Raw genomic sequence first — 24,502 nt, 5'->3', positions numbered from 1 at the left:
CCTGTTTGTGCAAGTCTTTTTCATATCACCAGCAAAGAAGAAATATTTGTAGAATAGGCAAGTATGATCATAGGACCACAAAATTTGGCAGGGGGGGCTCAGGGACAGATGTAGTACATGACATTACTTTAAATTCTAGATTTTAAAATTGATATCCCCTCTGCTCCAAAATGCCTAGAAATAATGCTGTTTGCAGTTTTATAGCCATGTTGGTCCCAGGATATGAAAGAGGCAAGGTATGTAAGGGAATATTTATTGGACCAATTTATGTTGGTGGAAGGGACAAGCTTTTGAGTGTCATCACAGTGCTCTTCCTCAGGTATGGAGAAGGTAACCTGAGCATCCAAGGTAAACTCAAGGTGAAACAGATTGTTAAGCATAAGGGGTTCACATATGTTGCAGGAGACCACTGAAAATGAAGTGGGCAATTGGAAATAGTGCAGCTACGCACTGCAGCACAATTCAGAACATTGAGGTTTTTTCTTGTGTATTCATGCCATTGTCTAAATAACCTCCACAACAGGCACGTAGTAGCAAAAAGGTTAGAGATTTGAATTTTGATTTAGTTCTTGCCTATGAGAAAATGCTTCAATTAAGTAGAGAAAAAAAATTAAAGTTTAAAGCAAGTTAGGGGATTTAGATACCCAGTTTGATTGGGGATTCAAAATCCTTTGGAAGCTTTTTTTTTGGGGGGGGGCGGGAGACACAGCCTAGCAGCCTATCTCCTAAAGGGCTAAATCACTTCCATACTGACTGTCTTTCATCCATGAAGAATAAAGGGACAACTCCCCCCATTTACACTGCTGATGTCAGTGGGGCTGGACTGGTGTGAATCACATTGGATCAAATTCTACATTGATTTACAGGGCTGCCCAAAGGGGGGTGGGGGCAAGTGGGGCAATTTGCCCCAGGCCCCTGCAGGGCCTCCCACGAGAATATAGTATTCTATAGTATTGCAACTTTTTTTTATGGAAGGGGCCTCTGAAATTACTTTGCCCCAGGCCCCCTCAATCCTCTGGGCAGCCCTGGTGATTCATACTCTGTGTAGACACAAACCACACTAACTTGAACAGTATTCCATCAATCAGAAGAGAGTGATGTGGCAGGCAGGAAAAGAGGCTTTATAAACAGCCTGAAAGGTTACATGTTGAACTTCTACTGTTTGAATGGCAGCAGCCTGGCCCTGGTTTACACTTCTGAGCCTCTGGTGCCACAAACTAGATTCCCGTTACAACTTGTTCTTTTTCCGGTTCCACTCATCATATTAACAATCAGTATAGAAGGATTTTAGCTGTGAGAATCTCTAAAAAGCATATGGTGAAGCAAATGGCAAGCTAAAGATATCTGGAGAGGGGAAAAAAAAAAGACTAGTTTATGGCCATAACTCATTCTATATCCCTGTGCAAAAAACTCAGTCTCAGAGAAGGAGTAAGAAACACTGTTGCTCACACATGGGTTCAAGCAGTTCTTGTGCTTACAAAAGTCTGGATTGCAAACCAAGTTATTTACCTGTTCCGCGATGTAAAACGTGTGACTGTTTGTTTGTGGGTGAAACCAACAGCAGCGAAAGGTCTCTCCCAAAATGGGGTTATATGGCTTTTTTATTCCCTGTAAAATAAAGACACAAGTCTCATGCACGCACAGCTATGGGAATATTACAGCATGGAATGCATGCCTGGGAGCTGTGTTCTTCTTGGTATGGACATGGCCCCAGGACCCAAAAGTTACTACCAAGGAAAATTGATTATCCAATCTTACAAATGGGAGAAGAACAGAAAGAGCTATCAAGTGACTTTCCCAAGGTTCTACAGCAAATCAAATGGCAAAGTCAGTGACAGAACTCCAGCACGTCTGACTCTCATCCTCTGACTACTCTAACCACTTCCACCTGATCCACAGACTGATCTATAGCCTCTGCTAACTTGGACATTGAAATCTACTGATGAAAAAAAGTTACAGTACATCGTTATTACTACACACAGTAGGTATATGCAGATACAGAGACCTAATATGTTGTTAGAACTTGTGAAGAGAAAAAAGACTCCTGATATTGCACCATAAGAAGTGTTGACCCCAATTAACAGAGTGTTCTCTGTGGCACACAACCAGCCCTAGCTTCCTTTGTCCACTGCAAGAGCTCTGAGCCCATTTCTGATAAACTGCTGCTATTCCCTGGTCCCCCTCCCCCCCATGTCCCACGTAAATTCAGTTTTAAAATTAGTAAAATGCTAAGAACAACAAAAGGAGAAATGAATTATCAAGAGAAAGGCAAGAAAATAAATCCGAACTATACAAGCAATAAGTTTGAATGTTTACTATATCTACAAGGTTTATGCAATGTCTTACCTTTGGCTTCTTATAAAAGCCTGACAAATACCATCTCAAAACTTGCTTGATTCGACTGTATGGATCTTCTTCGAGTGCAGCTCTGTAGGAGAAGGGACACGGGATGTTTACTCAAAATGATTTTTGTACTGTTTACGTGTCTGATTCACCACTGTGTGACTCCAGTCTAATGCCATTGATTTTTCAGCATTGCACCAGCATAAAACTGAAGTAATGCAGCGATGAACCAGGCCCTACATGTCTTGACAAACACTGTGCTGCTTCTATTGAAGGGGAAAGTACACCACCCAGTGGATACTGGTTTCTTAGTGGTGTACGCAAGTCACACACACAAACTGTGGGATTTCTTGGAAGTGACTGGCAGGTACGTGCCCCACTAAAAATCCCAATGCAATAATCTCATCTTTAGGGCAATAATCTGGCTTTAGGGTTGCCACTTGATCCGAAATTGCATAGAGGTCGTAAGATAGTAACTGGTCCAGTCCTATTGCTCAAAATCAACCAACACCTCTAACTTCTTTGGAGAATCAGAAGTTTAGCTCTTGCCTGACCCCTTTAAATCTTCCCAGCTTTAGATGGGTCAGGAAGTGATCATGTGATGAAACTTTCCTCAGTGTATTTCCATTCCTCAGTGTATTTCCAACCTGATACAGAACTGGAAGTCTACTAAGAAGCAACATCCAGACTTCAAGATGCCTATCTGAATAAAACCTCCGACCTTCCTGAGGTTCACCTAGCCATCAGTAATAGCCAGGGTAAACACAGTCACCTAGCAAGCTGCATCTTACAAATGGTGTAACTGGATCTCGACAAATAAACTTGAAAATGCCCCGGGATTTTAAGAAAAGCTGAAAGCAACAGAATAATAAAGCACAAGCCATCCATGTGATGTTATACATGAATATTGCATATTTTCAATTTGTTACAACATACCAAGCATGCCCATTCAAAATATTTATTATTTTCCACTCTACCCTCCAAAAAACTACTCAGTTCAATGAAGTTAGAAGAACCCCTATTTATCTCCAAGTGCCACTAATTATATTGGTTTCAGGTGGTGGCAGGTTTGCTTAAACATATTCTCCTGTAAACTTTGTCCTACAAATCTCTTTCCACAGGTACACCAGAAGGTGGAGTAGTACTATTATTGCAGGCTTATAATAAGTAACAGCATCTCTGTCCATTCCAGCCCGTACTTGAGGGAAGGGTGCATAAGAAGCTTTGTCTAGAGTTTCCCCGTTTTCCTTACTTCCCCCCACATCCCTGGTTTCCACTGGGAACAGTCTGTTTTTAAAGGTCACTGATGTTGACCCCTGAACTAATTTACAGCTACGCAGATCAAACTAGAGACTCATGCATTATTTGGGAGGCTTCTCCAGTGTACAAATGGCCCAGCCAGAACCAGATTAATGCTCGCACACATGTTCACACAGCTGGGAAACACATCCCTGCTAAGCCTGCCGTAAGTGCTGCTTACTGGGAAAGTAGGTCAGCATGGTAGTAATAATCAGAGAGTTTGTTGAGGAAAGAACGTGGCTCCAGGATGAAGGTGGGCAGAACCACTCGGGACAAGTCCATGCCAGGCCGCAGCTGTTTCAACAGAATCCACATCAAGCTCTTGTTTTCTTCCGAGACTGTTTCTGTTTGAGAGGATTCGCCCGTCTAAATGAAAGAAAAAGTCAGCACAGAAGGTGATGGTTTTAGCAAAGCAAATATGCCTGGATGGCCCAAGGGAATTGAGAATGGTAAAATCCTCCATGTCAACAGTTCAAACCTGCCTTAGGTCAACAGGGAGCGAAAGTCATTACAGTGTGTAATGGTGGGTTGCGTAGAATGAGTGGTATTCTCACTCTTGACAGAAAAAAAAAACGGCAAAACCCACCATCTTGTTGACAATCTTAGCAGAGGGACCAATGGCTGAACAGACAATGGAGAGTGGAAGCGGTCCTTCACGATCGAAACATACTAGTGGGGCAAGCATGACACAACTTACACTGCCATGGTCCCTGTTGAGGCAGTCATGTGGAATTAATAAAGAACTATAGCCTGCAGGACTCTGTCCAGCACCTTTCACCACCAGAAGTCAGGGACCACGTACTGGTTTCGGTCACTCAGGTATTTCCCTTGATTTCAATGGAATCGCATGGGGTATCACTGAACAGGATGCACAGCCCACCAAGGAGCAGGATTAAAAGTTACACTGTGAAGTTTAACACTGATATTAGTTATCGGAGCTGGTACCCAAAGGCCACCCTAGGCATTAGAGTTAAATGAAGAAAGGGAACATAATGGTCTATTTATCTCATCAGGATTTGTGCTGCTTTTAGAGCCCCAGGCAATAGATTTCTACACAGGAATGAAATAGGTCCATTTCTGAAAATGCAATTTAGTTCTGGGGGACAATGTGTTTTTACACCCTGCAACAGCCAGCTTCTCAGGTGGTGAAAGTCAGTAGAGCTAATATACACCAGCAGCCGAGACTCTGCTCCCACACCTTCTGGATGCCAATCAGCCACTTACGCTGGCATTTGCTCCTGCCCCCCATAATGCATTACCAAACTCTCTGTACTGAATGCTACTATACAGCCTATCAATCCCTCCTTCCTACATTCTGTACGCGGACATTTACCCATCAGATCAAGCATCGGTTCTTTCCCAAGAGTTGCCCCAAATCTAGCGCTAGATACAGGGAAGCACATGACCTAACATGCCTTGGGAGGAATTATGCATTGATGAATGCCATGAAAACAGAACTTTAGGATGCACGCAACAGATCGGAGTGCAGCATCTCAAACTAGATTTGTAACACGTTATTTTAGTAAGTCACCTCACTTCTTGCATTAGAGCAAGGTTTGGAAAAAGTGAAAAGTAGTATTTTGGAAAATTTAGGAATGAGGAACAGTAAAGCCCTTTTTATTCCACTGATTTTTATGTTACCATCTTTCTGGTGACAGAGATTCATGCAGCTTAAGCCTTAGAGAAGAAATGGAAACCACTAGTTAACTTATTTCAGCAGTGCTAGCTAGGACTTCATAATTCTGGGTCTGTCAGCTTGTTTTTTATTTACCCAGCTTTTCAGGTGTGTATATCTTGGCAATACAAATTAATTCCAGATTGGACTTGATATACAAAGACTTAGCCTGAGAGTGAGTCATGGGGGGGTGGGGAGGAAGGGAGTAGGGGAGAGAAGCTTTCATACGTCTTATCTCAAAGCTTTCCAAATTAAGTTCTTTTTGCTGCCAGTCCATCTTATAAAGATGGGTAATTTTTTATATTATGGGACAAAATTTTGCAAGCATGAATTTATTCCTGCAACTGGTTTTGTGCTGCCGATTTCTAGCACAAACATGAAAGCTTAGTTAAGGCAAAGTTATGTAGAAGTGCATATATACATACCCCTCAACTGAGCTTCCATAACTTTGCTGAAAATTTACATAACCAAAAAAAAAATTATAGAACTTAGGCCATATCATCAAAGGTTTACACATCCTTTGTAGGGTAGAAAGCATGCATATATTTCAGGAGGATTGTGTTGTAAATTGGCTATATATTGGCTCAATCTCTCTGCCAAAGTTCCTCCCCCACTCTGAACTTTAGGGTACTGATGTGGGGATCTGCATAAACACTTCCAAGCTTAACTACCAGCTTAGATCTGGTTTCGCTGCCACCATCCAGATTCCTCAGTCTGGAACACTCCCTTTCCTTCTAAAACCTTCCCCTCCCTGGGTAGCCTTGAGAGACTTTTTCACCAAGTTCCTGGTGAACACCGATCCAACCCCTTGGATCTTAACACAAGGAGAATTTAACCATCCCCCCTCCTTTCCTCCACCAATTCCTGGTGAGTCCAGATCCAATCCCCTTGGATCTTAAAACAAGGAAAAATCAATCAGGTTCTTAAAAAGAAAGCTTTTAATTAAAGAAAGAAAGGTAAAAATCATCTCTGTAAAATCAGGATGGAAAATACTTTACAGGGTAATCAGATTCATATAGCCCAGAGGAACCCCCTCTAGCCTTAGGTTCAAAGTTACAGCAAACAGAGGTAAAATCCTCTCAGCAAAAAGGAACATTTACAAGTTGAGAAAACAAAAATAAGACTAACACGCCTTGCCTGGCTGTTGCTTACAAGTCTGAAATAGGAGAGACTGGTTCAGAAAGATTTGGAGCGCCTGGATTGATGTCTGGTCCCTCTTAGTCCCAAGAGCGAACAACAGCCAAAACAAAGAGCACAAACAAAAGCCTTCCCCCCACCAAGACTTGAAAGTATCTTGTCCCCTTATTGATCCTTTGGGTCAGGTGTCAGCCAGGTTTCCTGAGCTTCTTAACCCTTTAGAGGTAAAAGGATTTTGGTGTCTCTGGCCATGAGGGATTTTATAGTATTGTACACAGGAGGACTGTTCCCTTCCCTTTATAGTTATGACAATCTCAGACCCATCCCATACCAGCGCTGATAATGAAGTGCAGTATTGAAAGGAGGGGTGTACTTTACTCATCAGTGGCCCCATCTAGTTGAGATATTACACCTAGGTCCCTTTCACCTGTTTCAGGTGCAAGTCCAGCTAGAAAAAAGAAGATCAAGCACTCTCTCTAAACAGACACATGAAAAACGGCACCCAATTATCAAAGCAGCATGTGAACTATTTGAGGGCATACTGGGTGCCAAATCTGCTGCCAGAATTTGTCTCATTTTAGGCTACACTCAGCATGAAAGATACCCCTCCATACAATCAAAGTTTATTCCATTGTACTTGTGCTATAGCTTTGGTAGACATTTAAAATTAAAAAGGGCACCACATACTTTGGGCAGGTGAACTCTCCACCAGTGAATTGAGCAATTACAGTAAGTTGGGTCAAAAGTCCACTTCAAGAAGTGCCAAATTATCTACCCTGCTAACACCTTCATGACACTCTATCATGTGACACACACATTTTAGAAATGGTCTAAATACCGATTTCCATGGACAGAGCTAATTTCTCTTTGCTCCTGCTGCATATTCTTACTCTGGAGTCATAATACTTTGTGTAGTAATTGCTTGCTGTACATTAGGATTTGAAGTGAGCAAGACAGCAGGAGTAGTGACCAAACAGAAGAATGGCTGCTCCTGAACAACCTTTTCCACCCCCCCCTTCCAGTCACACCTCCTTAGCCATAAACAAGCGTGGCATGTCTCAAGCCATGAGACAGAGGCCTTGTCTACACTGGGAGTTTGTCATGATTCTGACCACTAGTGTAGCTGCACTGATGCAACCTACTAATATAGATAGGTGCAAATAGTGGTGTTACCTGTGTAGCTTATGTTTGCAAGAAACCAGGGTTAAACTGCACTGGTGCAAGTCACGGCTTGTAGCTATTTACCCCATCTATGCTAAAGGTTTGGACTGCTGCAGCTACGGTGCTGTCTGGCCAATGATGGCTGAAATCAGAGTAAATCCCCAGGGCAGACATCTCTAGAGCAAAATGCTTCTCTGTGATGCATCAACAGGAATCTACTTTCATTGTTTAAACAGTGGGCAACATTCCCATCTCAGCTTTCCTGGTGTAAATCCAGAGTAACACTTCTGGCTGCCAGCCTCCTCCAGCTGACTCTCACCCAATGCTGTCAACTCCATTGCTGTAACAAAGCTGCTCTAACATTATCTTCATCAAAGAAGTCACAGAGACCAAAGTCAACAAAAGTGCTCGTGTTGGACATGAATGCATTCTAATGCTAAACGGTGTGAAAAATTGATTCCTAAATGGCAGTTTCACATAGGAGACCAAGTGGCTCAGATGTTCTTTAGGACATACAAAAAGGTTCATTTTGTGCAACATGAATAAGAAAGAAAGTACCATATTTTGCACCAGGCAATGGACTGAAGCCTCCTAGTTAGTCAGGATACAGGCTTGGAATGATAACTCCCCTCCTGCACTGTAATGAGCTGTGGCAATGCTATATAGCTCCTTAATGCAATGCCCAGTTGAAGTGCTCACTGATCCTGGAAACATGCCAAAGGGCTAAATAGTGGAGCTGCTGTTCATAACACACACAATTGCTGAATAAGGACAATTCAACATAATTTGGCAGAAATCTTCAGATAGCATTACCTGTAAAATATCTGAACCCACAGAGCAGTTTTCGACTGTCCTGCATCAAGGAGGCTGAATACAATGGAGAGATGAACAATATGAACCCAAAGACATTTCAGTGGAATAGATAGAGTTCAGAACATTTTTTTACCTCCCCAAATTCCTCATAGATCTGTTCCATATAGGTCGTCCCTTTCCTTTCCCGGGAGATATCCCTGTGGATTTCAGACTGGTCACTCTCGCTTTCATTCGTCTTCCGGCTGTTCTCCTGAGTTTCATTCTCAGACTCCTCTATGTTGTCTCTCTCAGACTTGTCCGAAAAAGCATCATTTTCCACGTGGTGATTTTCCAGGGCTGATTCATTAAAACTGAAATACATGGTTTGTTACATTGCCTCAGTTTGATTTATGAAGCCAGATGATGAAAAGCATTTTAGCCAATATGAAAAAAGCCCTCATGATGCAAAATAAGGCTTGCAACCAGAAAAAGCAAAGGACAACAACTTGCTGAGTGGTTGGGTCTATACCATGGAAGCGGTAAAACATTTAGGTCACAAGTCTCCTCTCAGTCCACACTGTGGAGCTCCACTGCAGATGTCCATTTGTCCGCATAAGAAACTCCTATTGTCTTCAATTAAAACTCGACATACAGAATGAATGCAGTGACTGCTTCTTCAGACAGAGATCTGCAATGTGTCTCAGAGAAGAGAGATTTTTGCCTGCATAAGAACCTGCCACATGTTATGTGCTACTGGCTAAGGCAAAGGATGGTATAAAGGTATACATTATTTTCATCATCATCACCACCACCGCTACTACTCTATTTCAATAGAGGAAGATGCTAAGTCAAAACAATAAAGGTCAAGGGAACAGTCAATGGCAAATTTAATACTAATAAAAGGAAATACCCTCCCCCCCCTTCTCTGATGCACAATTAACCCATGGAACCCACCAGATATTGTTGAGTCCAAGAGATTAGTGGCATTCAAAACAAGGATTGGACATTTATGTGGAAAACAAGAATATCCAGAGTTATAGTAGTAAACAAAAAACAGGAGTTGGAAACGATACAAGCCTTCCTACTTCAGGGCATAATCCAACCTCCAAATAAAGAGGGTTAGGAGGAAATTCTTTGGGGCAGGTTATCTTATGAACGGCAGGGTTTCTTGCCCCTTCCTTTGAAGAAGCTAGTACTGGCCATAATCTCACAGCACAGATACTTGCTAGTTTGGCAGATCATTTGTTTGTTGCTGACAATTCAGGCTTGATTTATTTTCTTTGGGGTCAACAATCAGCACAATTTGTCAGTGTTCTGCATATGGTAGTTATGCTCCCTTCCCTTGTGAAAATCTTCTCCTTGGGGTGTGTGTACTTGAGAGAAAGGTTCACAATGTGGGCCAGTGTCAATGTTTGAGAAATAGCACATGCTTAATTTAACAGCATTTGTAAAAAGCCCAACTTCTGTTAATTATGATCTTCCTTTAATTTGTGAGAGGATTTAAACTTTCTGCTGGGGCAAGTCTTACTCCTTTTGTACTTCTCTTTCCTAACTAAAAAAATCCTTCTGCAATGACACTTTTCTGATATCTTAGTTATTCCAGAGCAGTGGAACAGGAGGGAGTTAATTCATCTGAAATTCCCCAAATATTAACTCTGCAGTAATTACCAAACCAGCCTGCTACACATCAGACCTCAATATACTCAGAGCTATAGCGCTACTCTGAGGAGCACAAAGGAAGACACATGCTATTTAGAGTGTATATTAAACTTGACAGATGGGGAGAATGAAATGGAGCCACACCAGTTCAAACAGGAAAATTTAAAAATCAGTAAATACATACATTAAAATCAAAAGCCAAATTATGGGTCTGATTCAAAATCCATTGAAATCAATGGAAAGACTCCTGTTGGCTTTCATGGGTTTTGGATCAAATCCCAGTGCAGAGATGTAATAACAGTGTTTAAAGGCAGCAGGAGACCTTTGCTCACTCAAACAAGAGTAAGCCCTTTGTTTCAGGGCTACATTACTGCCCTCCATCCACGTGTACTGTATCAAAGAGCAGTATGTGCATCTGAGCAGCATAGCATTGTTCATGATTTCTACTATGGCAGCGCCTGGGAACCCCAAGCAAGGGTCAAGGCATCATTGTACATAAAGTAAACAGTGTACATTGTACATAAAGTAAACAGTGCCTGTCCCAGAGACTTTACAATCAAGGTGTCAAACAGAACAAACCACAGTTAGAGAAGGCACACAAATGGGGGTGGGGGAAGCAACAACAAACAGACAGGCTTACGCATAGAAACAGAAGTCTCTATGCCTCTTAAAGCCTCATGCTTAACATCAAAACGGACTTCTGCAGGGTTATAGCCACCAATTTCCTACTTATTTCCAGGGAAGTCGAGAGGCTGTGACCCTGCTAGGTGCTTTGAAAGTTCACCCTCTTTCCGATTATTAAATAGATTGATTTCTGTTATTGTTGTCTCCTCTATTTCTTTCCCACCAAGACAGGAACAGAAACAGCCAATGGAAAAACACAGCATTGGCTCAAGAGAAGATTTTCCCCACAAGGGGAGGAATGCCCCCTCAAATATAGAACATCTGTCTCCATTTTATTTTTTGGCAGAGTAGTTTGACTAATTTGAAGATACAGTTAAATGTAATTAACTGGCCCCCTAATAACAGCGTGCCAACTTAATTGGGCAGGATTCCCTGAAGGGAAGGCATTTAATTAGAATGAATGAGTCCCTGTGAGTGGCAAACCAAGAATCTCCTCAACACTTGGATAGCTGGTTTTCCACGTACTCCCCTACCCACCCCATTTTGCACCGCTGCTGCTCTGGGGAATTTTTACCCTCGTTATGTAGCTGCCAAATTCTCCGAGGCTCAAAAAATTTTGAGAAAAACTGAATCCTATAGTAGAGCCACACAACGCACCAGAACTGAGAACAATCTACACTGTGCGCCAGGCTCTGAAGAGGGTTTGGCACCCACGAGTATGGCCTAGGGGCTGAGCTCTTTTGAAATTCTGGCCCTATGGGAAGCTGCTGAGTTCTGTAAATCAGGAGGCCCAAGTAGGGCCTTTAAAATTCAGCCAGTGAGCAGAGAATAGAGTAGCTGTTGTACATGCACGATTTATGTTTGAGTTCGAAGCTTAACGCAGTCTCTTCTTTATCCTATACTTTCTATTAACTGCAACTGTAGGTCTGAATGCACATTCCCAAGGCACCATTCTCCTTTCTGATCCAGACAGACACAGTAGTGGATTTATTTGTGGCATGACATAATAATGGTGCCCCTCAAGAGAAGGGGTAGCATATGGACTGTGAACTATCTAGGGTGGGGCCAGTCTCTTTTACTCGTCTGTACGGCACCTAGCACAATAGGACCCAAACTCTGGTTGAAGCCAGGGGCAGCTCCAGGTTCCAGCATGCCAAGCGCGTGCTTGGGGCGGCAAGCCACGGGGGGCGCTCTGCCGGCGCCGCGGAGGCGGCAGGCAGGCTGCCTCCGGTGGTTTGCCTGCGGAGGGTCCGCTGGTCCTGCGGCTTTGGCGGACCTGCCGCAGGTCCGCCGAAGCCGCGGGACCAGCGGCCCCTCCACAGGCAAACCGTCGGAGGCAGCCTGCCTGCAGTGCTTGGGGCGGCAAAATCCCTAGAGCCGCCCCTGGTTGAAGCCCCTAAGGACTAGTATTATATGAACAAACAAGCACAAACACACCCTCAGCCAAAACTGTAGTAAGTGCCAATAGTATTTCCATTACCAGCACATTGTATCTGATTTTAGTCTCACACAAGATTGGCATATGCACACGTCTGAAAGAAGGCACAAACTCTCTACCACTATATATCTCAGTGTTTCTTTGTACTTAGAACCTTACAGCCAACCCATCCCCATTTAAAGGCTAGCTATACAATACTCATTGGTTCACTACCAACTAAAAACCTCTCAGTGCAGGCACTATTATTTGTATACTTATTCCTAAAAAGAGAATAGGAGATCTGAGACATCAACATCAAAGGACAGACCCGTAAGATAAACACATATACGCACAATTAAATCTGCAAGTCCTAGTAACACATCCGATTTCCTGCTGCTCTGTCCCACCCCATGTTATACCTTGAAAGAACAAAAAAAAACCCAACCAAACAAACAAAAAAACCCACTCAGAACAAATGATCATTTTTTATGGTGCAAATTATAGCTGGGTATCAAAGGAAGTTCTGCTCAGCACTGAAGAACAATGGCATGCATGAAGTGCTGAAAATACAACAGGTCTGCAAAACAAGAGAACTACACATACATTGCTGCTTTGGGTCACCGAGCTTCAGACAAGTCTGTGTCCTGCCTTGTGATTAGCAAAGATACTTTCACATTCTGAAAAGGAACTGGATTCTCCGATTGTTATAATATTCTTATATCCATAGTGTGGTATTGTCTACAGGCCAACATGTTGCTAGTTGCTGCATGTACACATAGCAAGAGACAATCCCTGCCCCCAAAAGCTCACAGTCTTAACAGAAAAGAGAGACAAAGGGTAGGGACAAGACAAACACACAGGAAGGCAAAATGACTTGCCCAAGGTCACTCGACAACTCAGAGGCAGAACCAGGCTGGCTTTATGCCCAGAATCCTATCCGCTAGACCAGAGAGATTTTTAAGGCAACCTATCTAGCTGTAAGGCACCGATAAAACCCTCTGTGTTTACTCCAACAGTCTTTAAAGTGAAGTGCTATGAGATGCTACTGTAATATTACAAGTGTGGATAGGAAGATGGTTGCAGTGTTTTTTTAATGTAAATTTTATCTTATGATGCATTTGGGGAAGAGGCAGGAAACCACGAACCCACCAACTCAGTGGAGACAGCAGTTACGAAACTATAGCCATGGAGCATGTGTGCTCTCCTGAGTATAACACAGTACTACTATTAGCACTGAGAGTACCTCACTATAAGTAAAATCAGACTTGCGGCCATATCTACCAATTGGTGGACAGATGCTAGAGCGAGTAGGTCCAGTTAGCATACTCCATTTGTTGGCTGGACTCACTGGTAGATTGATAACCTCTATAAAGCCTATCCCCACCCCTACCCCAGGGCCATCCCTAGCTATTCTGGGGCCCTACACAGCCCCCCTCCCCCATGGCTGTGGGGGGGGGGTCCCAGGCCTCCACAAGGGTATGGGGGGCTGGCTGGAGGACAAGGGGGAACCAGCCCCCAGCACTCACTGGTGGCACGGCTAGGATCGGGGCCCTGCACTTCCCACTGCTGTGAGTGCAGGTCCAGCCCTGCTGCACATGGGCAGGAAGAGGCAGGGCTGGGACGGAGCAGGGCAGGGGCTTTGGGGAAGGGGTGGAGTGGGTGCAGGGTAGGAGCTGGAGCAGCACGCAGCTGTGCTGGGCACCAGGAAATTTGGTGCCCCAAGTTTCTGAGTGCCCCAAGTTTCCTGGTGCCCTACCCAGCTGTGTACTTTGCATATGGGTAAGGACAACCCTGCCTACCTCCATCAGCTTCAACAGAAGTTTCGCCCAACTAAGGCAAAACGGGTCCTTTGTTATGCACATTCACACAGCTGGAACTCTAACCAAGCCTTTCATAGTTTGTAGGCTATAGGACAACACCCAAAAGAGAGCTATTCCCCATCTCTCCCAAAAGATACCCAGATATTAGTGATCGGTGTGGTATAAGAACCTAGACAGAGACAAGTTAGACTATAGCCCCTCACCAAGCCAATGGTGGCTAGTGCGTATTCTGAAAAAATAATATGGTTAAAATGAGTCATGTGTATGAACCAACCAACACCTTTACATGTACAATAGCTAAAAGCACAGTCTTACTGGAAGAGCTCCTGGTCAGAGATGGTGGCCGTGTGCAACAGGTTATACAGCCCAGCATGTGAAGAATCAGAAGAGCAGTTCAGGTCTCCATCCTTCCCCTGTTTGGAGGCGCTGAGTCGGAAGAGACTGGAGCAACGCAGGGCAAGTTCCAGAGCATCCAACCAACATCGGCCTGTAGAACAACAGGACTTGTCTAAGCAAAGGAGGTCAGAGATGACAGCAAAAATGTTCATCTAAGGTTTCTCAAAAGCTTCTCATTTGAGAGTCAAGAGTTCTAATTAGTTTTCACTAATAGAGACATCAGGCAGAGTACTTTAAAGACATCAGGCACAGCGCCCCCTGTGGCTTGCCGCCCAAGCATGCGCTTGGCGTGCTGGGGCCTGGAACCACCCCTGACTGATAGAGGGCACACCATACTATAACTCACATCAGGCCTAACACGTTCATTGCTCCAACTCATTGTTAGAAACTATATCGAAAAGCTGTCACAGAAGGTATCATATGCAAACTGGTAACACACTGGTCATTAATATTATTGCACGTATATGTATGGGTGGTATACAAAGAATAATAGATGTCTGCTAGAAATACGTTCTTAAAATGTGTTTGGAAATCAGGGCATGAGCCCAGCCTATTCTAGGCAAAGAAAAGCTGTTTCGCCTGCTTCACTGTCTTTTCAGTGTAAATTTAGCAAGGTGAGGCCAGAAACAATGGAAGCACATTTATAGATAAGGTAAACAAAGCAATCCAACTAGCAAGTGGGAGAGAGGACCACTTCACGATCACAATGGGGGATGGAGATTGTTTCAGGAGCCAGGAAGGCTTCCTGGGGTACAGAGACAATGGGCTCTGGGAAATAGAAACAGAAAGCCATTTTTGGCATCCATCACCTGAGGGACACAAGAGGCCACAGCTCTTGAAATCGTAGAGGTGGATCCTTCAGCCAAGGGGGCTGAAGGCTCTGTGAACTGACTATTGTTGAGAAACCCACTTAGACAAAGATTGTAATTTGCTGAAGTTTTAGTCTCTAAAAAGCCTGTTTTGTTCGCAACCTTTCGTCTCTTTTCCACTCTTCCTTGAAATCACTTAAACCTATGTTCTTTGTTAAACTTTTTCTTGTTTTATTACAAAACCATCTCAGTGCTGTTATATTCAAGGGAAGTGTGGGGCTTCAGTTAACCTAACAGGCTTTGGAGGCAGCACACAACTTTTGAGAATGTCCAGTGAGACGGACTGGACACTGCAGAAAGCCATCAGTGGGAAACTCTGGAATTGAAGGGGTAACAGATTGTTCCCTGCAAGGCAAGGTTTGGATTGGTGGAGTCCTGAAGAGTTTGCTGGCCAAGTGGACAAGCTGGTGCACCAGGGAGCTGACACAGCAGCAGCAAAACTCACTCTTCCTGAGCCAAAATGGTAACACAGCAGCTGAGAGTTCTGGGTGACATCAACAAGAGGTCACAGAGGCTAGGACATTGGGCAAATCTGCAGCGCATTCAAGAACTGAGGTATCAAGAGAGGCACTCAGTAATTTTTAACATGTACAACAGAGAGCTTTTTATGCATCTCAAATTACATTACAGAATAATTAAAAATGTATTTGAGAAGCTGTAAAGAAAACAAAGGAGGACATAGCAATAGCAGTGGAAAATATTGTAACACATGAATTTCACGTTTAATTTTACAATGGATCAAATCCCACTCTCAGGATGCACTGCCATGCAGGAAAGCAGATGCTTAATTTCAAGCACACACTTAAATCTCATTGACTTCAACAGCTTTCATAAGCCGAATCTCCACTGGGCAAAATTTCCATTGACTTGAACAGAAACCAAGCCCTGCAGGGGTGGGCAAACTTTTTGGCCTGAGGGCCACATCGGTATTCCGAAACCATATGGAGGGCTGGGTAAGGAAGGCTGTGCCTCCCCAAACAGCCTGGCCCCCGCCCCCTACCACTTCCCACCCCCTGACTGCCCCCCTCAGAACCCCCAACCCATCCAAGGGCCAGGCAGAACAGTCCTGCGGGCTTGATGTGGCCCACGGACCATAGTTTGCCCACCTCTGCCTTAGGAGGACAGCAAATAGAGCTCAAAAAGGTCTGGGTCATTTGTATACAAAGAAATACTTATAACTCTACAAGGTTTCTATGTTTTGATGAATCACTTTTTGTAAAAGGCTACAGAAGGGTAGTAAGAGAAAGAAAGGAATGAAGATCTTGAATTCTAGATTAATACCAAACTGTAAAACATCAGAGCTCAGTAATTTTGTCTTATTTCATCCTTGAAATTCCTTCAGCACTGGCTTGCTGTTTAATAACACCATGCATAATGCTTAATAAATGCTCAGGCAGGGTCAGGACTGCTGTAAAATACAAAATAATATGAAATCAATTACAAGTATTGCATATCAAAGGCTTTACATGCAGAGATTTATTCTCTTTGCGCCACATGGAGGATTTACAAGGATAACTCATCAGTGTTAATGGGTGTTCTGAGCATAAATACACTGCCCCCGCACACACACCTGACTCAGCAAGATGACAATCAATTCAGCTTACTCCATGTGAGGAAAATGCACTGCAATTTAATCTTTTATTCTTCAGTCTTATGGGATGGAAACTGCGGTTTGCATTAGGAAACACTGCACATGCTATATTTATTGTGCATTTTGTTCATGCCAAGATTTTCAAAAATAGAGTTAAAAAGCTAGGAGCCTACATTCAAATATAGACCTTGAATGTGGTCTGGTTTACAAATCAGAAGCTCCCACTGATGTCAATGACACTTATTTAGGCCCCAACTCAGAAAAAAACCCTCTAAAGCATGTATGTAAAACCCACTGAAGTCAAGCACGTGCTTAAGACACATTACAAGATGACATGGCTTTAAGGATTTAACACGCAGTTTTACAAAAAGGTATTTAGACATTTCTGTAGATCCCACTAGGTGCCTCTCTGTACCTTTAGAAATCTGGCCTACAAGCATGAATTTAGCCAACCATTTCTGAAAATCTTTGTCTTAATACTCAAATGCAGAAACACCTAACAGTGTCATTCTTAAACCCAACTCGAAAGAGTATCTACTATAATAGCCCATCCTGCGTTAGCATTCAAACTTGTTACTCGCACACAAAGCATATCAATAATATTCAAAGAATGGCCACTTATTCACTTTAAGCTAAAAGTGCATTCAAGGGAGACCAATCAGGATAAAAGCTATAGCACGGCCCCTTGTCCATCGGGTGGTGGTGTGAATCTAGACTCAAATACCCATCACATAGTTAGAAGTGAGATGCGGCTTTTCCTCTGCAAAGAAGAAAGGGTCCATTCTCTGTAAATTAACCACAACTGTGCGCTAATTTCAGCGCATTACACTGAAAACATACAATCTATAATTTTTAGGACTTGCAGGCTAGTTAAACCTGTTTTATTACTGAAGAGCTGAACAGAACCTGTCATATGGAAGCGATATTACTACTTTTGTGTGCGCGCACATGTGCAATGAAAATGGAAGGTTTCTTTGCATTGACCTGTTTCCAGGTACTGGGTCCAAGCCATCTCACATTGAAATATGGAAAAACAGTATATCATCATGTAATTAAAGACAGAATGATAGTGCATATGCACACGGGGTCCAAATTAAGACTACACAGGCAACTTTAATTCTGGCATTTGCTAATTTTCTAGTGTTTGACTTTGCAACCTTAATAATATTCTTTTAGTGTAGTTATGTGTGGAAGATATATATACACACACACACACAGGGTTGAAGGCCATGAATTGATTCCTTAAGAGAAGCTGGGCCATGTTAGATAATAAGGCTCAGACCGTGACAGTGCTTAAAGGCTAGAGAGGTCTACTTCAAGATTTGGTGCTTTTAAAATTGTAACATGCAACAGCGCAATAAAAGTTTTCTAAAGTCAATAAATAAAATATGCTCTATTGTATTTGCAGTGGACAGTGCTTTGTTCTAAGCACAGGCTAAGATGAAAGACTATTCTCCAACTACAGTAGTTGGCAACATTTTTCATAGGATTTAAATGCAGATTATTAAAGTCCTTGTAATACAACTCCTCCTTTATGATAGAAATTATGCAAAAAGTATATGTTGCTTCAAAAATACCCATATTATCCCTTCTCTGGAGCAAAAGACTCTTTCCCAAGAACTCTCTCAAGAGTCTTGTAAGTGTTCTGAGCTTGATTTTACTTTCATTGAAGTCAATGGGTATTTTGTCAAAGGGCGCTGGGAAAGACCCTGATTGCAGGACCAGTTAGAAAGGATGGATGGAGCTAAAATTCAGTAAAACCATTTGAACCCTGGCCAACCAGGTCCCCAAGTGGCATCCTTAGCACCACATTAATGCACTGAAGCACTGCCACTGACCAACAGCCTTAGCGCTAAAGGCCTACAGCCCTGTAGCAGCCACACCCCAGGCCCCTGATTGGCTGGACAGACAGCACTCTCATTGGGTGCCTGGACTATATAAAGACCCCAACAGGAAGAGGGAGCTGTCTGAGCAACAAGTTGTTGCCTGCTGGTTGCCTTGTCACCTCGCCTCCCCAACCCACTGTCTTGGCCCCTTGGATTGGCTCTTCCAGCTACTGACCCCTGCGAGAGTTCCAACCATTGCCCTGTACTGCCTGTAAAACCAACTGACCTCCCAGCTACCCAACCACCTGCCAGGGTCGCCCAGAGGATTCAGGGGGCCTGGGGCAAAGCAATTTCGGGGGCACATTCCATTAAAAAAAGTTGCAATACTATAGAATACTATATTCTCATGGGGGCCTGGGGCAAATTGCCCCACTTGCCCCTCCTCCAGACGGCCCTGCCACCTGCACACACTTCACTGCTCTGGACAGCCACCCCTAAGCCCACCTCTGCCACCAGGCATTATAAACACAGACCATTCACATACCTTTTCATTCACACCTGAACCCACCCTCCACCCCACCCCACCCAAAAAAGACAGCTACCATAGCTGTATATGTACACTGCAGGTAGAACTGATCAAAACTAGCAACACAATGTCATGAAGAATTTGCCATTTTTTGATAAAATGTTTTTTCAAAATTGTAACCAGATCTGATAGTGGGCAATAAATGGAACAAAAATCCATTCCTGAGAGAAGAAAAATAATTCCCAAAACTAAAGTGTTAAACTCTAAAAACACGAAGGCAAATCTAAGACTACAACAAGTATATTTTGGATAGACACTAATTCACTTTTGAAATTCCAGAACAGTCATTTGCAACCTAAGAGAAGTCCTGGAGGATTACAAAGCACAAAGATGAAAGAAGAGGAATCTCCCTGGACTTCTGGCACTGACCTTACTTACACTCCATCTCTGGCACTCGTGTGCATAATTCTGCAATGGTTGCAGTAAAAACAGTGATGATTAATTAATTGCAATTAAAAAAAGAGCTTGAAAAAAAAACTGCAGTACAGCAAAGGCCCTTTGTTTTCAGTTTTTACTAAAAAATTCTTGGGTTTTTAAAAAAAGCTATTCAGTTTTTACTGGATTTTCACATGAATTTCGGACCACGCCTGAAAATGCTGATTACGTTGAGCAAATCCAGTCCATTGCATTAGGTAGATATCTTTGTGTTAAAATAAGCTGTTAAAGTAACACAATGTAGTGGAAGATGTACATATACGTGTACATACTGTTAATGACCTATTCATGAAATAAACCACAGCATTAAACTGCTTTTACTTTCAGTACACCTTATTTTTCTTTATTTGTTGCTTTTTTCTGCCCTCCTGTCCCCCAGTATTAATGCTGATATTTACCCAGAAAACTGGGAAATTAATATTTTGCACTGATTTTCACCCATTTTAAAATATTTGTAATAGACACTGAGAAATACCTGGGAAATTTTAAACAAAATAAAAACTGAAAACAAAGGATATTGGGTACAGCTATGGTTTTATTTGTATTCCAAACTACTCCCCCTAGTAATTGGGCCTAAGGAAGGTAACATGGGCTTGCATTTATTGCCTTTCCCTGCAATACCACAATTTAAATTTGATGCGAAATATTCTATACATTTCCCCATGCCTTTTGGCTCAGTAGGCGTGGTATCCAGACTAACTCTTAATGTCCATTTGAGACAAGTAATGAAATACAGCCATGTATATTCAGATCACTACCGTCCCCTGTAAAGATGCTCTAGACATAGCCCAGGATGCACTGCTCATATCAGAAGAAAGCTGATGCTACAGCTCTCAAAGCCTGGGGCTATACGTTTGGATGGGAGTGAGCAAGCAGCTCAAATAATCACTGGGTTTTTTTTAATAGGTGGAATGAATGATTAACAAAAACCCAATATCATCCTGAACAGCCCTCTAGCTCTATTCAACTCTTGGTCACAAAACACAGTAGGCATGTCCTAGTCATTCAACAGATCTATAACCAGGCTAATCAGATATCTTATAGGAAGGTCATGCAGTTAGAATATTAGCATCTTTTCACCTCTGAAGTCCTTCACAAACAATCAGCTACTATCAGTCACACAATCAAGATGACCCTAGGTCTTCATGTTTTGCATTATATGATAACAAATGGGATAACAGGTTCTCTCAGTGCTCATCATCAACTCCAATGTAAAAATCTGCTCTAGCCTGCAGCTTATTGCTATGCACTAAAGTTTCAGTCTGGGAGCACTTCCCCCCCCACCCCCCTCCACAAAACTGAGCACACAGGATGGCTGGGCTGAATCCCTTTTCCTGATTTTATTTAGAAGTCCTATTACCAAATGGCCATACAATACTCCAGGGAGTGCATCATGAGAAGAATATCACACTTCTTGGGTGGTTAAAGTCATCCAGTTTCTGGCCTTGTTCCTCACACCTATTTGATTGATGCCTCTAACAATCAGCCAGCAATGTACTGTTATCTGACAACTGTCTATTGTTTACACACAGTTAGGAACAGTGACCTGGCTCTACCCAGACTCAGGAGCCTTAGAGACATGCAGGATCCAGTGGTTGGGTCCACTCAACAGTCTGTACAGAGAGGGGGATTGGGCCATGTTATGACAACTTTTATCAGTACACTAAAGTCACTCACAAGAAGAAATCTTCACTGTGTAGCTTATTTACATAATAGCTAGCCTCCAGAATATAAAATTCCTTTTCCGGAAATGTCAAAAGGAAGACTCATATTTGTAGATGTTGAGCCTTGTGGGCTGTTTTGACCTTCCAGAGGTCTCCAAATACAACCATATGTGAGAAAACAAGGCAGTCAGATTGCTACTGGACTTTATGGAATGTGAAATTTACTGTAGATTAGTGGCACTTCCATGGGCTGTCCATAAGCTAGGGCCTTAAATCCTACCAACAGCCTGTCACAGATGGTGCAGCAGAAAAATGTATTCTGAAATTGTAAAAGGAAAAACAGGACACCAAGCTGCTGATTGTGATGTAGCTGAATGTCTGGACTGTTCGCTAAACCGATCATGTAACTCAGTACTCTAGAAAGTAGGAATTCCTCATGAATTACCATTAACATTACCAAATGTTCTCACTAGTTATTAGCACGAGAGCTGTGTTGAGAAGCACGTAGTCAAGGCTGCATGGAGACTGATTCATGATCCATGGACACACTGTAAACATATACTAATGTTAAGCAATGGGAAAGAGGCCATCTGGGTCTATTCATCTCCCTAGCTTATTTTGCTCTCTTCAAGTGCCTACCTTCTTGACTGGCTTTTATCTGTAGTTGTCCAATGCATTAAACAAAAACTGTTTGTATGCAAGTGTCTCCTAAACCACCTTATGGCCTGGTCTTTTCTTACCTTCAAGTTCATACCCCTTTATATTTTAATCTGTCACCATTTGACCACTGTCCCATAGCTTACAATGATTTAAGCACAATCCTCCTTGCCTCTTTTTAAACTCAGTCCATATTGAAATGAGCATTTCTCCACTGTCTGCCTACTTTGTCTGCCCCATTTTATTCAGGACTCTCTACATGCAATCATTCCCTTCCTTTGTGACACTGACTATACCAGTTTCATGTCATCTGCCAATGTTAATGCAGTGTTGTGTATTACATTTTCCGAATTATCAATACAGAGTATGGATCTTAACAGCGATGCCTTTGGTTATTTATATATCTCCTTCTCAATCCATACCTATTTATCACTGTTCACTGACTTCAGCTACCAAGCCAATATTTTATCCAATTGAAATTTCCACAATCATTACCCTACTCATTAATGTTTCATGCTAACATCTTTTGGTGTGATATTGCATCAAAAGCCTTCACGAAGGCTAATGACACAGATTATGCCTGTGGCTTCACCTCTGCCAACTCTCATTGACACCTCCTTGGAGAAGTTGATGAAATTTGTTAGGCATGACTTCCCTTCTCCAAATCTGTGCCGAGTGCCCTTGATTATTCTTGTAGCCGTACAAGAGCACTCATCTTTCACCCTGAATCACTGTTTCTAGACTCTCTGAATGGAGAGGTCATAGTTCAGGTCTCTGGGTTCTTGCTTTTTCCCTTGATCCCATTTTTAAAGTAAGAGATCACATTAGCTTTTCTCCAGGTCGCATGCACCTGTTGCAAGTGAAGAGGCAAAAATCTCAGGTACTAGCTGTGATTTCACCTGAATGGTGTAGATCTGCTTCCTAAGGGTCCTTACTTAGCTTTGGACTTAAAGATATGCCACAATAACTCACTACTTTAATCCCTTGGTTATCACAAATTCATAATAATTCATTTGGCAGAAAGCTTAGAAAGGATTCTAAACACTGAAAACTCCTCAGGGAGGGGCATTCTGTCCCTTTTATCCCTCTGGCCTACAATATATCAGGGCATATTGTGGGTGTGCCAGAGGAATAGGGCACAACTGGAGCAGTGCTCTAGTCTGGAGATTCCCAACTTCTCGGAGGCCATTACTAGATGGTGTAAGTTAGAGCAGACTCAGGGCTGCTCTAACTTACACATGTAGCCCACAGGAGCCCTAGTGATAAGGGGATCATAAAGATGGCATGCAGGCACCACCCTTTGCCAGCTTGGCCCTAAAATTTGTGTCAGATGTTGAAAAACTTTTTCCAGTTTGAAGTCTTTTTAGAAGAAGACTAAAATGCTAAGAGGTAGTGCCCTGTCAAACAGCAATTTTCCTTTAAAAACAAGCACATGCCACAGAGACCATACTGTTCGCACTGCACATCTTCTAATTAAGTTAATGGAATGGCAAGTAACATTGATCTCTAAGGAAATAGCAGCTTTTAAGGCTTGGATAGATAGTTATTGAAGTCATTCAATTGTCTCAAAAGCCTGAGGAATAGTTCTGTTTGTTTCCTCTATCAGATGGGCTGACAGATTTGAAATGCTTGTATTTTTTGGTAAGCATATTTGAAAGCTTAAAAAAAGGTGTGTGTATGATAATCAACATAGCTGTTTCTACATAGGAGATATTTAGAGTGAGGTAGAATTCTGTATTTCTTTTCACAAATAAGATGTATGAGTGGTAGAATAAGGGAGGAACCAACCATATTCAAAATAAAACCTGCACTCTTTTGGCTTTACACAAATTCCACCTAATTTCACTGCAGTGAAAAAGCACTTCTCCCCATCAAAAATGCCTTTTCTCCCACCATGCATAACCCTATTTTCCCAATGGAAGATAGGACAGCAGGCACAGACCCAAATTAAAAACAAAAGAAATAAACCAGATCTCTGGAATGCCTTCTCTTTGATTTGCTGGTGCACTTAACCATGTTCCAAGTGCACAACCAGAAATGCATTCAGCAGCCCCTGTGCTTCATTTGACACCTATTGGGCTGGGTGAAACTTAACTGAAACAAACTTTTAGCCAAAGGATTGTTGATCTGAAGCCCACTGAAATAAATGAAAAGGCATCCATTTACTTAAGTAGATTTTAAATCAGGCCCAAGGTGCATGGATGGCCACCTGGGTGCCCCTTTAGGGCAGGCAGAAAATGTCTATGAGCAGCAGCAGGGGTTAATTTGATATGGCCAAGAATTACAGTACTTTGAAGGTCAACTGAAATGAAAACATGTTTTTAATCTTCTTATCTACTTACAAACCACTGCTTTTCTGTAGTCATTACAGAGTTAGAGAGATTTTCACATAGCAAGCTGGCATGTTTATCATACATTGACCTACATATACCTCCCTTAGTTTTGTGGATTCTAGAAGAAAGGCAGATGTGGATCCATTGGCGACTATCTGTGCTGATCACATTTATATCCCTGGAACAGTACTTAGGGGGAAGGATGAGTGGAGAGACCT

The 24,502-nt window shown here is 42.5% G+C and overlaps 1 protein-coding gene across 9 annotated transcripts in view; it reads right to left on the bottom strand.

Annotated features, from left to right (window-relative positions):
- Positions 1–24,502, bottom strand: part of OSBPL5 (oxysterol binding protein like 5) — a 215,498-nt gene that overhangs the window by 20,463 nt on the left and 170,533 nt on the right. For all 9 annotated transcript variants that reach the window (XM_045015473.1, XM_045015474.1, XM_045015475.1 and 6 more), the window contains 5 exons: positions 14,243–14,414; positions 8,562–8,778; positions 3,824–4,008; positions 2,347–2,428; positions 1,510–1,608 (listed from right to left, as the gene is read on the bottom strand). In XM_045015473.1, the coding sequence (XP_044871408.1) occupies positions 1,510–1,608; positions 2,347–2,428; positions 3,824–4,008; positions 8,562–8,778; positions 14,243–14,414 (755 nt within the window). The remainder of the gene's footprint in view (positions 1–1,509; positions 1,609–2,346; positions 2,429–3,823; positions 4,009–8,561; positions 8,779–14,242; positions 14,415–24,502) is intronic.

This window comes from Mauremys mutica, chromosome 4 (assembly GCF_020497125.1).
Source record: "Mauremys mutica isolate MM-2020 ecotype Southern chromosome 4, ASM2049712v1, whole genome shotgun sequence".
NCBI lineage: Eukaryota > Metazoa > Chordata > Testudines > Geoemydidae > Mauremys > Mauremys mutica.
This window is presented reverse-complemented; position numbering and strand designations above follow the sequence as displayed.